This window comes from Notechis scutatus, chromosome 1 (assembly GCF_049901735.1).
Source record: "Notechis scutatus isolate UNSWTSFEM ecotype Mainland chromosome 1, rNotScu1.2, whole genome shotgun sequence".
Taxonomy (NCBI): domain Eukaryota; kingdom Metazoa; phylum Chordata; class Lepidosauria; order Squamata; family Elapidae; genus Notechis; species Notechis scutatus.
The window spans coordinates 328,976,707-328,994,511 of record NC_142009.1 but is presented as its reverse complement, the minus strand read 5'-3'; the positions used below and the strand labels follow the sequence as shown (position 1 = coordinate 328,994,511).

The 17,805-nt window shown below is 45.9% G+C and overlaps 1 protein-coding gene across 1 annotated transcript in view; it reads left to right on the top strand.

Moving 5' to 3' along the window:
• NCAN (neurocan) overlaps positions 1–17,805 on the top strand; it is a 162,895-nt gene that overhangs the window by 111,796 nt on the left and 33,294 nt on the right. Inside the window, exons 8-10 of the mRNA XM_087952674.1 lie at positions 6,650–8,026; positions 15,293–15,409; positions 16,280–16,393. Coding sequence (XP_087808800.1) covers positions 6,650–8,026; positions 15,293–15,409; positions 16,280–16,393 — 1,608 coding nt within the window. The remainder of the gene's footprint in view (positions 1–6,649; positions 8,027–15,292; positions 15,410–16,279; positions 16,394–17,805) is intronic.

Here is a 17,805-nt window from a genome sequence, read left to right as displayed (position 1 = left end):
GGCCTCCCCCGGGCTCCAGAGACCCCCGGGAGACAGAAAATGGGAACTTCCGGTATTTCCAGAAGGCCTCCTGAGGTTGTTGAGTGTCTGGGAGGCCGAAAAAGCCCTCAAACGGGCCGGAAATCAGCCGGGAGGCACGCACATGCACAGTGCAGGTAAGGGGCCAGTGGGTGGGGGGTTTGCGCATCAGATGGAATTCTCTTAGCCAGGGGTGGGCAACTATGGCCTTTTATGAATTATGGACTTCAACTCCCAGAATTCCTGAGCAAGCATGCCTTGCTCAGGAATTCTGGGAGTTGAAGTCCATAATTCATAAAAGGGCCATAGTTGCCCACCCCTGCTCTTAGCCCTCCAATTTCAAACCCACCCTGCCTCTGGGCTGCTGATTTTGGGTGGATTTTTAAAAACTCTCTTTTCCCTCTGCTCCAAAAAATAAAAATAAAAAAATCACAGTTTCCTGCGCAGCTTTTAAAACTCTGCCTCCTGAAAGAGCCTTAAGTAGCCATTGGTGCCAATTAGCACATGTTTGCAACCTGATGTAATGCACTCAGGCGTAATTTCAGCTGAAAAGTGTTAGCACCAATTAAGAGAGGGAGGAGAGAGAGGGAGAGAAGTCTCTGAAGACAGAGTTATTTTGCAAGCGTGCATAATTTTGACACTTACGGCTGCACAGAGGGTTGGGTGAATAGTTGTCGATGCTCCAATTAAGAATAAGCATCTGGTACAACGCTGAGCTGCTGAGCTGTAGGGTGGCAGCTGCCAGAGCTGGTGGGGGAAGGGAGGGAGGAATCGGGGTAGGAAGAATGGAATTCTGGAAAGTTAACCTGCTTGGTATACAACTAGTCCTCCTCTTAGGACCGGTCACTTAGCAGCTATTTTAAATTATGACCTACCTTAAAAGGGGGACTTATGACCCGGAGCCAAAGTACTGATGGTCCTCCCCCCCAGTCATATGACTGCACTATGGCGCTCAGCTGCATTTACGTCCATTTCCATCAATCTGTGGTCACATGACCAGGATTTAAGTTTTTGCCTGAAAATCTATATTTACTTTGATTTTTCAACAAATCCCTACCGTAGCAAACAACAACCATGGCATTCGCTTAACGACCACTGCAAAACATGTAAAACTGAGCTGGTTTACATGACTGATCTGTTTTACGACCATTACAACTTATAACTGTAATGGGCAGGCTCCATTAAGGTTGTAAATACTTGTCCTTCTGTGCAGCTTTCTTGCTTTCGATTCCCTTCCGTCAAAACCTGGAGCAGGGGGGGCACTGGATATTTTGATAACACCAATAAGAATATTAGGTTTATCACACCCACGTCAAGATGGATGGCTTTTAGTTGGATTCTTGGGAAAGGGTCCAGGGAGACTTGCATTCAGTCAATCTTCTCCTCTTGCCTTGCTTGTGGGATTCCTGCAGGATGCTGAACGAGGAAAACACTTGGTCTGTTCCAGTGCTATCCCTCGTAGGCTCTTAAAGGTTTTCTCTACAGCAACTGCCATTAAATCTTGTAGCACAAAGTGCTTTTCTTTAGCATCGCAACTTCTCCACTATGTATCCTATCCAGTCCCTTAACATTAAGAATTCAATATAACTTGGATGGCTTTATAAATGCCATAGATAGGTAGGTAAGTAGGTAGGTAGGTACGATAGATAGTTAGAGAGAGAGAGAGAGAAAAACAGACAGACAGACAGAGAATGATAGATGATGATAGATAGATAGATAGATAGATAGATAGATAGATAGATAGATAGATAGATAGATAGATAGATAGATACTCATAGAAAAAGAGAGATAAACAGATAGAGAATGACAGAGAGAGAATGATAGAGATAAATAGAGAATGACAGACAGATAGATAGGTAATGAGAGAGAGAGAGAGAGAGAGAGTGACAGACAGATAGATAGATAAAGAGAGAGAGAATGATAGAGAGATAAATAAATAGAGAGTGAGAGAGAATGATATATATATATAGAGAGAGAGAGATAAATAGATAGAGAATGACAGATAGATGGATAGATAGAGAGTGAGAGAGAGAGAGAGAGATGTGGATAGATAGAGAATGAGAGAGAGAGAATGATAGAGAGAGAGATAAACAGAGAGTGACAGAGAGAGAGAGAGAATGATATATATATATAGAGAGAGAGATAAACAGATAAAGAATGACAGATAGATAGATGGATAGATAGAGAATGAGAGAGAGAGAATGATAGAGAGAGAGATAAACAGAGAGTGACAGAGAGAGGGGGAGAATGATATATATATAGAGAGAGAGATAAATAGATAGAGAATGACAGATAGATAGATGGATAGATAGAGAATGAGAGAGAGAATGATAGAGAGAGAGATAAACAGAGAGTGACAGAGAGAGAGGGAGAATGATATATATATATAGAGAGAGATAAATAGATAGAGAATGACAGAGAGATAGACGGATAGATAGAGAATGAGAGAGAGAGAAGATAAAGGAAAGATAGGTAGGTAGGTAGTCAGCAGCCCTGTCCAATCAAGAGGAGGGGAGTCTCCTCCTTTACTGGTAGTCCTCGATTTACAATCACAATTGAGCCCAAAATTTCTGTTGCTAAGTGAGACAGTTGTTAAGTGAGTTTTGCTCCATTTTACAATGTTTCCTGCCACAGTTGATAAGTGAACCACTGCAGTTGTTAAATTAGTAGACACGGTTAAGTGATTCTGGCTTCCCCATTGACTTTGCTTGTCAGAGGTTTCAAAAGACAACCACACGACCCCAGGACAACCGTCGTAAATATGAGTCAGTTGCCAAGCATCCAAATTTTGATCATGTGACCACAGAGTTGCTGTAACAGTCGTAAGTGTGAAAAACGGCCATAAGTCACTTTTTTCAGTGCTGTTGTAACTTTGAATGGTCACTCTAACGAATGGTTTTAAGTCGAGGTTTTATCTGTACAAACCTAGAGGCAGTTTGACCTAAGATATTTATCTCTCTGCAAATCTTCGAGTTCTCTTGATCCTATTAATTGTGTCCTTGGGAAAATTTATTTGTTATGTTTTAAAAAATAAACACTGACAGTGTGAATGTCCAAATATTCTGAGCCATCCTGTTCAGGAGAAGTCTATCTGAACTTGGGCAGGCAACCATGCCCTGTGTTATGGCCATTTTGGAAAAAAGAACCAGATGGAATCATTATTGTTTTTATTTTTTAAATTAATCTGACTATATTCTTTTTGCATTCTTATGGCCCCTGGAAAAGTGATGTATTTATGGTCGCTTAGTTTTCATCCCTCATTCCAATGGGCGCTCAAAATAGCATACAGGGATCAGGTGCCACGAACAATATGAAATAATAAAGTGTATAAATCCCCAAATGAAAAGGGTAAAGATGAATTTTTCCTTGCTGGAACAGAGGAAAAGCCAATGATAATGTGCACAGATGCTTTTCATGCTGGCATATAAAACGACACAGCTTTGATATCTGGCATATTTGGAAGGCATTTCAGAGTCACGATCCTTCTGTAGAAAAAGCCCTCCTTGCTGTGCTCTGACACGGCCTTCTCTTAACAAAAGACCCATCCAGTAATCCTGCCAAAATAAAAAGTCAGGCTGCTTTCTATTGTAGACAGAGGAGTCTTGACCAGATCTGTCTGAATTTTAAATAAGAAGCATGTGTTGAAACTGACTAAGTATTCTGGACTGAGGGGAATACATTGTTTATGGGACTGGGAGAAAGGGAGGAAAAGGGAGATGAAGGAAGGAAGGATGTAGAGCGGAGGAGAGGAAAGGAAAGGAAAGGAAAGGAAAGGAAAAGGAAAGGAAAGGAAAGGAAAGGAAAGGAAAGGAAAGGAAAGGAAAGGAGCATGAGTTGCAGACAACCATAGAGAAGTAAATAGCTAGGCAAACCAATCATAGACACAGACAGGTACGGAGAAGATATTAGAGAGCAATTAATAGGTAGAAATATAAATACTGAAAGCCAATTCTTTAATTGCTATAGAATCTGTTTCCCCTTTCTGCTGTACATATTCTCTCTCTCCCTCCTTCCCTCCCTCCCTCCCTCCCTCCCTCTCTCTCTCTCTCTCTCACACACACACCCCCCCACACACACATAGTTGTCCCTACAAATTCCACAACATTCAAGGGTGTTCCTTCTTTCGTCTAACAGACTGTTCATCGTGCTCCACTTATCCCAGCCCTTCTTCTCTCTCCGCACTCTCCACCCCAGCCCTTAACCCTCCCAGGGAGATTAAGACCCTTAGAAATTTAGGAATCCCCCTGCTGAACCCTATTAGCTCAAAGGACCATCGCTGCAAGGCGATGCGGCTAATAAGGAGGCAGTTGCCACAGAAACCATTCCCACATGCTCCTCGGCATTGTAGCCGTTGCCAAATGCCTATGATGCAGCCCTTCCACACAGGCACTTTCGGAGGCCCAGATGGAGAGGTGCCAATTTCCTGTACTTATTAACACCCAGACAGATGGGCTGGCCATGGGAGAGTGAGCAAGAGGGGAAGGGAAGAAGCTTTAATAGAAGGTGGCATAGAGTCTGAAACTGTTAATTTAACAAATTTTAAGTCAAGTTCATCAAAATCATAGTGGGTAACTATGGCAAATTTATGACTTGTGGACTTTAGCTCCCAGAATTCCTGAGCCAGCAATGAACTTGGCATGCCATGGACTTAATTTCTACGTGGTATATTTTATTTGCATGATGGCAGCACCGTTATATGATGAAAATACCATGGTGCCCTTCGCTTCAATTTCATGGACTTTTCTAAGTTAGCGATAAAAAGAAAAAAAGGTTTCCCCTGCCCAGTTGTGTCTGTTTCTGGTGTGTGTCTGTCTGTGTCTGTGTGTGTGTGCTCGTCTCTGATTCACAGCCGAAGAATCAGTGTCACCCAGAAGATGCTTCTGTGGTCATGCGGCTAACAGGTGCACAGAACACTGTTATCTTTCTACAGAAATGGTACCTATTTATCTACTTGCATTCACCTGCTTTTGAACTGCTAGGTTGGCAGGAGTTGGGGCAAATAACGGAAGCTTGCTCCATCACGTGGCTCTTGAGTCTGGAACTGCCTACCTTCCGCTAGACAAACACAGCATTTTAACCGCTAGGCCACCGTGTCCCTCAAGTTAGAGATATCCCCTCACCATTACTGTACCAGTAGTCCTCATTTAACAACTGCCTCGTTTAGTGACCATTGACAGTTACAATGGTGATGAAAATGTAACTGTCAGCATTCTGAGTAATGCACCCATTGAAAGTAGAACTCTGAGGCAAGTAGATTCCTCAAAGAACAGGTTTATTGGATACATCATATTGGCACAACTGATAAAAACTGACACTAAAAGTTCCCGCAGTTTTTCACCTAATTAAAAAGTGAAAGTTTCCCCCCCCTTCCCCAGATCATCAGTTGCATGGTCCAATGAGGTGCTGACCAGTCACTTGGTTACTCCACTCCTCCTCTCTCAGCCACTTGTTTAAATGACCTTGGTTCCCACAGGTAACTTTTTGTTTTGACTGCCAAGCCAGGCTATTTACTTCCTCACTAACAGCATCATAACAGATAATCAGAGTTGGAAGGGACCTTGTAGGTCATCTAGTCCAACTCCCCCCCAAGCAGGAGATCCTACACCATTTCGGACAGATGGCAGTCCAATCTCTTCTTGAAGGTCTCAAGTGATGACGCTCCCACAACTTCCAAGGGCAAGCTGTTCCATTGGTTAATTATTCTCACTGTCAGAAAGTTTCTCCTTATTTCCAGGTTAAATCTCTCCTTGTTCAGTTTCCATCCATTGTCCCTTGACTGGCCTTTGGGTGCTTTGCAAAATAGCTTCATCCCTTCCTCTCTGTGGCAGCCCCTCAAATATTGGAAGACTGCTTTCATGTCTCCCCTGGTCCTTCTCTTCACTAGACTAGCCAGGCCCAGTTCCTGCAACCGTTTTTCATATGTTTTAGCCTCCAGTCCCCTAATCATCCTGGTTGCTCTTCTCTGCACTTTTTCTAGTCTCAACATCTTTTTTATAGTGTGCTAACCAAAACTAGGTGTGGTCTTACTAAGGCTTTATAGAGTGGTATTAGTACCTTCTGCCTTGTGGCAGCCATGAATCATCAAAAGATGGTTCTAGTCAGGTTGGCTTTAGGGTTGACAGTAACTTTATGACCAATCCTCACATTTACAATCTTTGCACGTTTACAGAGCATAGCAAAGGCTGAAGTAAGATCGTATGTACAGTTGCAGTTTCACTTAGCAGCCATTTTGTTTAATGGCCAGGTTGCTAGTCCCAATTATGGTCACTAAACGAGGATAACCTGTACATTAAAGTAAGGTTTCACTGTGTCTTTTTTACTGGATATGAGCCCATTTGTGTGTATCACAGGTATGCCGTACTTTGGATCCTGTTTCACACTGTGCTTTGGAGTACATGGGGATTTGAACCCAACATCTGTCCGTAACTCTTTAAAGCAGCTGCATCTTGTCCTAAGATTTGAAGCTGTCCCTGGTGTGTGATCCCAGAAAAAGACAGGGCTACTTTAAAAAGTTAGTGACAGATGCTGTTTTCACACCCCTGCATATTCTGAAACATTTTGAAAATTAAATTGGAAGCACTGTACACTCCTAATATATGCATCTGTTTTAATCCTGTGCATATCTTCCCAGGGTTGCCGTTACTTGAGAATCGAGGCCCCAAGGAAACCACCTTTTCTCCTGCGTCAACACCTCATTCTTTGGAAGACATGAGTGCTGAAAGAACCAACCAAGGATATTGGACCATGTCTGGGCCAAGAAGCCAGGAGAAGGACGTATACAATGAGCACGTTCCCATATCATTGCCGGTCTCGGATAATGTTCTACTTGATCTGCAGAAAGTTGCTGTGACTACAGGATATGATCCAGAAGATGCTTCCGTGACGACCAGCATGCGAAGCGACTATCTTCAAGGGGTGACCCAAGCTGGAGACCATGAAGATGAATTTTCTGGCCATGGACAGTCGGTTACCCCAGCAGAATCCCTTCTGTCCTCTGACCACTGGAGAAACAAGCCACACGTTGATGAGTCAAGTGGAGAGTATGATTACAGCTCCCGAGAAAGTCACATCAAGACAATGAGCTTTGGCAAAGAGCTTCCAGGACCTGTTTTTGAGGGCCACCAAAACTTTCCAGAGGATGCTGAAGAAGAAACAGAGCCGGAAATGCTCCATTTTGTTAACCAAGAGGAGACAATGAGTCTCCTCGATATCGCAGAAAAGGACGCCATCTTGGAACAGAGCAGCCAACATTCAGAAGCGGCGTCTGAACTGAGGGGACAAGAAGCTGTGACCCTCTCCCCAAAAGACATCATCTCCCCAACTCCAGGAAATGTGTATTTGCAGGAATCTCAATTCCTCCCTGAGAAAACTGAGGCATGGTTGGTGGACCACGACAATCAAGATCGTGTGGAGACCACCAGAGCAAACAAAGCAATCCTGAGACCTCCAGATGGTTCCACTTTCATGGAAGTCATAGATATTTCTGAGGCACAAGGTAGCTGGGAACAGGCTACTCAAAGCATGGAGAGCCACCTAGAATCCAGCATGGTAGAGCAAATTCACCACAAAAGCTCGGAGGAAGACAATGGTGGCTACTATTGGCCAGATGGTGCCACTACAGGACCTCCAGCTCACAATCACACCATCTTCTTTCCTTCTTCTCAATCCCTTCCGGATGAGGCCAAGAACGGAGAGGAGACCACAGCCCTGAGTTTGCCTGAGATGAGGACTCCATTCATACTCCACAGTACCTCAGAGTTTATACGCTTACCGCAGCCAGCTGCCTTTGAAAACTCGCTTGTGGTTCCAAGCTCACAACCTTCCATCTATCCCACCGAGAGAGAGGTGGAAGCCAAGATGGACCAGGAAGGGTACATCCCTTCTGTCCCTGGAGACTTCCTCCCAATGGAGACCGACAGTGGGAGCGGGGAAGAGAAAGAAGATGCACCGCCACTCAAAGGAATCCCCCGTCTGGTTTGGGCCCAGGAGATGAATGACAGCTTGCTTGGTAAGAATCCCGCCTCCTCTGTACTGTGTCTTTGTCGGGAGGGAAGAAGATGTAATGTGAAAACAGACAGACCTCAGCTCCGTTCCTTCTTTTAGACAAGTTCTTAGAAGGTCCCCATCCTTACATAGCCACAGGAAGGCCTTTTACAGGGAGTTAGTCCTCCAGAAGTGGGCTTAAAATTTTTTAGCAATGGGTTCTCTGCCCGGTTGCTGGATGGGTGTGGCCATGGTGGGTGTGGCCTAGTCAGCCTCCTGCACCATGGCAGTGGGGTGCTTTTGCCCTCCCTGGGCTCCGGAGGCTTTCCTTGAGCTCCAGGAGGGCAAAAACAGCCTCCCTGGGCTCCGGAGGCTCTCTGGAAACCAGAAACGGGCCCATTTCCGACCTTCTCAAACTTTCTGGAGGCCTGTTTTTTTTTGCCCTCCCTGAGCCTCCGTGCACACCCTGCACTTACCTGCCTCCAAAACAGGCCGCGTGGGGATTCCGGGGAGGGGAGGGGAGGGGCCAGCCAAGGAGTGAGGTTTGCGGGGTTTTCCAAACTGCACAGAATATCTTAGCTAGGGGCTCTCCTAGCTAAAGGGACTGACCTAAACAAAAGAATGGAGTTAACGTTGCTTTCACTTCACTTGGAAACCACTTCTGGACTTTGTGCTTGAGGTGTGTGGGGGGGGGGGAATGAATAGACTTTAACTCACAAAAATCCCAGCCACAGCCATGCTAGCTAGTGGAAGTTGAAGGGCCCACCCAAGATCAGGAAAATGCCTGAATTCAGGAATGGAGGCACTTTTATGAGAATGGTCTTGGTTGAGAATGGCTTCTGTTGTTTTAAATTGGTGAGGTTCAGGATGCAACTGATTAGCATAGAAAGTGTGTGTCCTGCCACTAAATCCCTTGAGATACCTGATGATCCTAGCAGATAGATCACAGGTATAATTTAACGTGCTCTGATCTTAGGCAAGCCGGGGTATTTTTCTGATCCCTGTTCTGTGATCCTTTTTAACAAGAATTGCGGGGATTCAATTTCTCGACTTATGACTGTAACGGAGCCTGCCCATCACAGTCCTAAGTCTTGATGGTCGTAAAATTTAGAAGCTTTTAAAAAGTGGTTATTAAGCAGCTGTCGTGTTAAGTGAACACGGCGATTGTTAAGTGAACCAACGATTCACTAGGAGTACGGTTCTGCCAAAAATGGAAATAAAACGCCTGTTTTGGGCAAAACCGTTGTAAAATGTGGTCACATGACCTCAGGATGCTGCAACTATCGAAAATACATGGTTGCTAAGCACCCCCAATTTTGATCCATGTGACCATGGAGTTGCTGCAATGGTTGTAACTGTGAGTAGAGATCATAAGTCACTTTTTTCGATGCCATTGTACTATTTTCCCCCGAAAAGAAGACCCGATCTTATTTTCTTTTGATTCCTGAAAAAACAGCTAGCGCTTCTAGTGGTCTAATTACTGACTCCCCTTGCTGCCACGGCACCGACCTGCTGCCAGCCCACTTCTTCTGTGGCCTCTTGGCACTGCTCATACGTGTCGACCCTGGCCTCCGTGTCACCGTTAGAGCCTTCCGGAAATAGACCTCCGCAACTGAAAAACGGGCTCCAGATTGATGCGTGTGGCACTCCCTGGCTTCCATTTCGCCTTCATATGCTTTCCAGAAGGCATCTGTGGCTGATAAAAAGAACTCCGGATCAATCCAGAGCTCTGTTATCAGCTGCAGGGGGCTTTCCAGAAGTCTCTGGTGGCGAAACGGAGGCAGGGGATGACACACACAAGCGGCGGCAAGTGGCCCATAGAAGAAGCGGGCCTGCGAGGCGAGGCAGGTGTCGGGGTGTGTGAGGCCTGGTAAGTAGGGCAGCTCCACCAGCACCCCCTATCCCCACCCTAGCTTAATTTTTACCCGTGCGTCTCGCTCTACCCCCTGTACCCTGGGGTGGGCGGGGGTCTTAATTGGGGCTAATTTTGGAGGTAGGGCTTAATTTTAGTGCATGCGTTCAAAACCCATGATAGGGCTTCTTTTTGGGGTGGGGCATATTTTTAGGGAAACGCTGAACAGTGACCAAACAAATGGTTGTAAGTTGACTTGCAACGTCTTCTCCAGGGGCAGAAAGCAACAGGGGACCCCCCCACCTTCCTTTCCAGAGCTGGAGAGGAGAGGGGGGGAAAATTGGCAGTTGGCATAACATTATTTGTGCTTTGCTGGCAGGGCTGCACTATTCAAGGCTCCCCGCTGTGTCAAGCGACATTTACAGCTAACTGAATCCTGTTCCCCCAAAAGCATTTTTTTGGATCACACACACACACACACACACACACACACATATATATTTCCCCTAACTTCAAAGGCTTCGAACAGCTAAACTCTTGGGACTCTGTCACTCGTTACTGATTCGAAACGGGGCTTTTGACACAAACGTCCTAAAGTCTCTGCTTCTGTTTTCCAAAGCTCGTTGTAATGCACTTTTGCGGAAAACACATTCGGGGTATTGATTAACTGGATTTATTCCCATGTTCCTAACGTCGTTACAAAGCAGAACATGTCCTCCTCACGCAGCCCAGATGACTAACACGGCTCCATAGATTCCCACCGCCCCTTGCTAAATATACAAAATGCTTCCGCATAGTTTCCTTACTCCCCAGAGACCCAAACTTTCCCCTGTATTTCTTCCTTTGGACCCCACAGAGCTGTGAGTACAGGTAGTCCTTGACTTACGACCACAATCGAGCCCAAGATGTCTGTTGCGAAGTGAGACATTTGTTAAACGAGTTTTAGCCCCATTTTACAATCTTTCTTGCCATGGTGGTTAAGTGAATCACAGCAGTTGTTAGGTTAGTAGCACGATTGTAAAGCAAATCTGGCTTACTGGTTGACTTTGCTTGTCAGGAAGTCGCAAAAGGTGATCACAAGAGCCCAGCCGTCATAAATAGGAGTTAGTTGCTGAGCGTCTGTAACAGTAATAGATAACCAGAGTTGGAAGGGACCTTGTAGGTCATCTAGTCCAACCCCATGCCCAAGCAGGAGACCCTACACCATTTCTGGCAGATAGGAGTCCAATCTCTTCTTGAAAGCCTCCAGTGATGAAGCTCCCACAACTTCCGAGGGCAACTTCTGTTCCATGGGTTGATTGTTCTCACTGTCAGAAAGTTTCTCCTTATTTCCAGGTTGAATCTCTCCTTGTTCAGTTTCCATCCATTATTTCCTAGTCTGGCCTTCGGATGCTTTCGAGAATAGCTTGACCCCTTCCTCTCTGTGGCAACCCCTCAAATATTGGAAGACTGCTATCATGTCTCCCCTGGTCCTTCTCTTCACTAGACTAGCCAAGCCCAGTTCCTGTAACCGTTCTTCATATGTTTCAGCCTCCAGTCCCCTCATCATCCTGGGTTCTCTTCTCTGCACTTTTTCTAGAGCCTCAATATCCTTTTTATAGTGTGGTGACCAAAACTGGATGCAGTACTCTAGGTGTGGTCTTACTAAGGCTTTATAGGGTGGTATTAGTACCTCCACTTGATCTTGAATTTTGATCACGTGACTATGGGGACACTGCAGTAGTCGGAAAATGGAAAATGGTCATAAGTCATAAGGGTCATGTCAATTTTTTTCAATGCTGTCGAGCGGTCACTAAACAAACTGTTGTATGTCGAGGACTATCTGTATTGCAAAACACAATGGTCATAAGAGCAATGATTACATACTTAACTTCCATAGGATCCTTGTGAGATGCCAAATGCCAAAGTGGGTGGATTCTTGGTCTGATCTAGCTCCACATTGCTTCTTATCTTCTTAGGACCTGTTACTTGAAGCAGGGAGATCTTCTATTTCCATGAGATTCCTCCTGTCTACCCTTTCCCTGGCAATCACAGTGTCATAATTCACTTTCTGGTCACACAACTGCGATTGCTTAAAAGATCCCAGTACAGGCAAATCCTCAACTTACAACCATTTCTTTAGCGACTGCTCAGAGGTACAGCAGCACTGAAAAAGGTGACCTCAACTTACAACTGTTGTGGCATCCCACAGTCATGTGAATAGAATTCGGGCGCTTGGCAATCAATATGTATTTATGACCAGTTGCACCATCCCATGCTCATCTGGTTGCCATTTGGGACTTCTCAGCCAGCTTCCAAAGTCAGTAGGAGAAGCCAGATTCGCTTCTGTGACCTGTGATTTTGTCCCAAAGGTGCTTTTTCAAGAAGCAACAGGACTTTCTGGTTTTTCTTGGAAGACGTTTCGCTTCTCATCCAAGAAGCTACTTTGGCTCTGAGAACACTTCAGAGCCGAAGAAGCTTCTTGGATGAGAAGCGAAATGTCTTGTCATGCCCCTGTTGGAATCTGATTCTGAGGGAGAGGTGGAACAGCTGACAGGGAGTGGGAGTGTGGCTCCAGTGGCTGTGGAGAAAACTGGAGAAGGGCACAGTCCGGCTGGGTATTCAGAGGAAGACCCAGGCCCACCCCCTCTTCATCCTAGGGCACGCAGGGAGGAACGGATAAGGGAGCAACATGGGTTATGGGGGAGAAAAAGGCCCTGATTTCCTTAATTAGCTGCAGCTGGGAAAACAGGATAAAGAAGGTTTGTGCACAGCTCCTTGCTGGAAGCAAAATGTGAATTATTTTGGTTTGTCAAGTCTGATCTGAGTTCTGGCATCCTCCCAACTGTGTGTGTTTCGTTATCTTTTGAAGTCTTCAATTCCTTATCCTGCCCTGTCTCGTTAATTGCTGCAGTGTGGTTTGTGTTGGTTTTTATTTATAATTTATATGTACTTTGAGTTCGGAGGGAATTTCTTTCCTTTGAAAACTGTTCTTAGGAGATTTTTTTTCTCCAGCCAAGGATAACTGGACATTGGGGGCCAAGTTGGAGGTATTAAAGGGACTTTACCTATTTTTGTGACTTTGTTGCTTTTGTGCCATGCCCCGGTCATCACACATCTTCCAAGAAAAAACAGAGAGTCCACTTTCCTCTTGAAAAAATACCTCTGGGGCAATCGTGACCTGGATGACTGAGACTCTCCATACAGACCTGTGATTTTCTTAACAATTGCAGTGATTTGTGGCAAAAAAAAGGTCATAAAAATTGGGCTTGCAACTCACATAACTGTCTTGCTTAGCGATGGCAATTCTGGTCTTCCTTGTAATGCTAAGTTGAGGACTATCTGTAATGAATCCCAATTAATTCTCCAAACAGATGCCATGGCCGTTCCACAGTGCATTGCGGTGGGAATTGGGCTTGTAAAAAAAAAAGGCCACTTGACACGGTTATGCTTTTCATCGAGGCAGAGAGGGGACACACTGGCGCACACAGCAGAGCCCTTGAGCTGGCGTTGTTTGCTCCGTCAGCATTGCAAAAATCAGACAAGGCCTTTGAGCGCGAGAGGTCCAACTGAGGCAGGGCGAAGCGACACACTCAGCCGCAATGTCACTCATCAGAGCAAAGGGCTTGCCTAGATATAATGGGAATCCAGGAGAGGAGGAGGGCAGGGAGGTGCCAATCTGGGTCAGAGGACTGGAATAGTTATACCCCTTGATAAGGCCACACGTGGAAGACTGCGTCCAGCAACAAAAAATGATTAGGGGACTGGAGGCCAAAACATATGAAGAATGGTTGCAGGAATTGGGTATGTCTAGTTTGTTGAAAAGAAGGGCTAGGGGAGACAGGATAGCAGTCTTCCAATATCTCCGGGGCTGCCCCAAAGAAGAGGGAGAGTCAAGCTATTCTCCAAGCAGTGGCACCTTTTTGTGCCGCCCAGTACCGGCACACAACCCGCCCCCGGCTCGCACGCAGGCAGGCGAGCGAGCGACCGCGCCAGCCGCCCGCTTCCCCCCACCTTCAACTCCTCCTTTGTCCTTTGTCGAGGGCAGCGCGGGCGGCCCCTCGCCTCCTTGGTGCGAAGACCCGCTTGTTGTCCCCCCCCGAGAAACTAGGCGAGGCCTCAGACAAACCCCTCACCCCCGGACGCCTTTTTCATCAAAACAGAGGCCCCGGCCCGTGGTTCCACGACCCCCCGCCTCCAAAGCACCTGAGGGCAGGACAAGAAGCAACACATGGAAAGTAGTCAAGGAGAGAACCGACCTAGAAGTAAGGAGAAATTTCTTGACAGAACAATAAATTTAGTGGGATGGCTTTGTCTCCAGAAATTGTGGGCTCTCCAACACTGGAAATTTTTAAGAGACCGGACAATCATTTGTCTTGAAATGGTATAGGCAGTGGTGGGATTCTACCAGTTCGGCCCAATTCAGGCAAACCGGTAGTAAAAAAAAAAAAACAGCTACTGGTTCAGCCGAACATTTTCTTTTTTGTTTTCTTTTCCTCCCGACGATCAGCTTCTCAGCTGTTCCAACAATCAGCTGTGATGGCGTCCCCTTTGCTGTCTTACTGCTTCCCTAAGGCCAAAGAGGCCGAACAGGAGTGTGTGTGTGTGTGTGTAAACGGAGTGTGTGTGTGTGTGTGTGTTGCTCCCAACCCCCGTTCTTTTTTTTTGCTTCCTGGGCCTCAAAGAAGCGTTCCTGGGAGCAAAAAACGCACCCTCCAGGAGAAAAAAAATAGAAGACACCCCTACCCAGTCACATGACCACACCCACCTAGCCACGCCCACAGAGCCGGTTTCCTGTTTGAGCAGAGGATTGTACTAGAACAGGGGTCTCCAACCTTGGCCACTTTAAGCCTGAGGGACTTCAGCTGGCTGGGGAATTCTGGGAGTTGAAGTCCTCCAGGCTTAAAGTGACCAAGGTTGGAGACCCCTGTACTAGAAGACTTCTAAGGCCCCTTCCAACACTGTTATTCTGTTATTTGACCCAGCAAGATGGGCAGAGGTGATCCCACAAACCACCTGGCCATGTGCCCTGTAAGGCTTTAAAGCATTAGGCCTCACGCGCAGGCCACACCCACTCCAGCTCCGCAAAGGGGTGGGTGGGAAATGTCACAAAACGTCAGGTGACAGCGACGTGACGTGGCAAGTTTGACACCCATGCTTTAAAGCTTGAATTGCACTCAGAAAGCAACCAGGAATCAGTGTCACTCATACAAAAGGGCAAATTATGGAGTATATTTGCTGCTTTATTCTAGACCCGATGTCATGACTTTTGGGTAGTCTTCAAGGGCAGACCTCCTGTTGAACATATTGCTGTGGTCCAGCCGGAAGATGGCCAAGCACGGATGACCTGAGCAATCCTCTCTGCAATCTGGATTTCCTAAATGATAAAAACAAACAACAACCCTCTCTCCTCATCTCCCGCTTGTTTCTTTTTTTTTTTCCTTTTTTTTTTTTTTGCAGCCGAAACTGACCCTTGCGATATCGATCCATGTTTGCACGGGGGCACCTGCCAGTCGAGTGGAAACCTTTCCAGCTGCCACTGCCTGCCAGGATTCACAGGCGAAAACTGTGAAATAGGTGAGGAGATTGGAAGGGAGGGGAGGGAATGGACAGCTTCCGCTGGAAAAGTTTACGGGAATTAATTCCCACACGGATACAGGTGGGTAAAATGAGGACCCAGATTGTTGGGGGCAATAGGCTGTCTCTGTAAACCGCTTAGAGAGGGATGTAAACGCACTGTGAAGTGGTGTACAGGTGGTCTGTCAGCATTCCAGCAAACCCCCATTCCAATCAGTAACTCCGAGACCAGCATAATCTCAAAAGTACTTTTATTAGAATAACACCTGGCACATCTGTGGAATCTCGAAACTAAACGTTTCCCGGACTTCCCACAATGTTCCAAACTACGATCCATGCCCTTTTCCCCCATCGTCACATCACATGGACCGATCACGATCAGTCCCAGTGTCACTTTTTTTCAGTGCCATGATAACTTTGGATGGTCACTAAGTGAACTGTTGTAAGTCGAGGACTACCTGTAAAGGCAGGATATTACAATAAAATAAAATATATTTAAAAAATCTATCGGGTTTCCTGGTAAACAGAACCTGGACAATTGGAAGAGGGACTTGTGAATTCCATGCAGCAGATAACAGATAAAACAGAGTTAGAAGGGACCTTGTAGGTCATCTAGGCCAACCCCCCACCCAAGCGGGAGACCCTACACCATTTCTGACAGATGGGAGTCCAATCTCTTCTTGAAAGCCTCCAGTGATGAAGCTCCCACAACTTCCGAGGGCAACTTCTGTTCCATTGGTTGATTGTTCTCACTGTCAGAAAATGTCTCCTTATTTCCAGGTTGAATCTCTCCCTGTTCAGTTTCCATCCAGCAGTAGCTGCCATAATGGGATGGAGTCCCCGCCTTCATACACGCTCTTCTCTCCACAGATATTGATGACTGCTTATCCAACCCTTGTCAAAATGGCGGGACCTGCATTGACGAGATCAACGCCTTTGTCTGCCTGTGCTTGCCCAGCTACGGAGGGAGCTTATGCAACCGAGGTGAGAAGGACCCTCTACAATTTTTTTTACAAAAACCATGCAGAAGAAGAATAAAGCATCCCAGAGCATGTTTAGCTTTTCTAGGGGTGTCTGGCCGAAAACCACAGCCATGGCAAAATGATGTCATGCATGTCGTGACCCAGTGGTGGTATTCAAAATTTTTTACTACTGGTTCTGTGGGCATGGCTTGGTGGGCTTGGCGTGGTTTGGTGAGTGTGGCTTGGTGGGCATGGCAGGGGAAGGATACTGTAAAATCTCCATTCCCTCCCCACCCCACTAACCTGCTTTCCAGCTCCGTTCTCCTGTGCAGGGCAACCAAAGAAGACCCAGCCAATCAGCAGGGACTCGGGAGGCGGAGAATAGATGGGGGTGGGGCCAGTCAGAGGGGGTATTTGCCAGTTCTCCAAACTACTCAAAATTTCCGCTGTCGGTTCTCCAGAACTGGTCAGAACCTGCTGAATACCACCTCTGTCATGACCTAATGGTGCAAATCACACAGTTGTTTAATGAGTTGACTGCGGCGTGAGGTGACATAACAGAAGTGCAGAATTTGTGCTGTTCATGCAAGGACACGCAGGTTGTCACATTCCCCAAACTTGTAGATACTCATGGCCATTGAAGTAAAGAGGAGAACCATCCTGTTTGCCTCCGTGGAGATAGTAATAGCAATAGCACTTAGACTTATATACCACTTTATAGTGCTTTACAACCCTCTCTCATAATTGCTCCCAACAAATTGAGTCCTCACTTTACCTACCTCGGAAGGATAGAAGGCTGAGTCAAACTTGAGCCTGGTAGGATTTAAACTGCCAAATTGTAGGCAGCTGGCTGCAGAAGTAGCTTGCAGTACTGCACTCTAACCATGCGCCACAGAGGCTCCTAGATGTAATAGTAAAGGAAGTGGTGGCCACCATCTAACTGGATGGCTTTTTTTTTTTAACTTCGCAGTCTAGTCCACAGAGAATAGAATAGAATAGAATAGAATAGAATAGAATAGAATAGAATAGAATAGAATAGAATAGAATAGAATAGAATAGAATAGAATAGAATAGAATAGAATACTTTATTGGCTGAGTGTGATTGGACACACAGGGAATTTGTCTTGGTGTAAATACTCTCAGTATATGTAAAAGAAAAGATACATTCGTCAGGAGTCGAGACAAGAGGATCTCTTGGTGGTCTCCCATCCCATCATTAGTCAAATGGCATCCTATTTTGTTTTTCAAGCTCAGAGAAGGCGGGCAAGGACAGTACCTTGTATTTAGATGTGTCAGTTGTATGTGTATATGTATATATGCGTATATAAACATACAGAGAGAGAGAGAGAGAGTCTTCAAGTTGCAATCATTTGTTTAGCAATCATTCAAAGTGACAAGAGCACTGAAAAAGTCCTCAAAATTGCAACCGCTGCA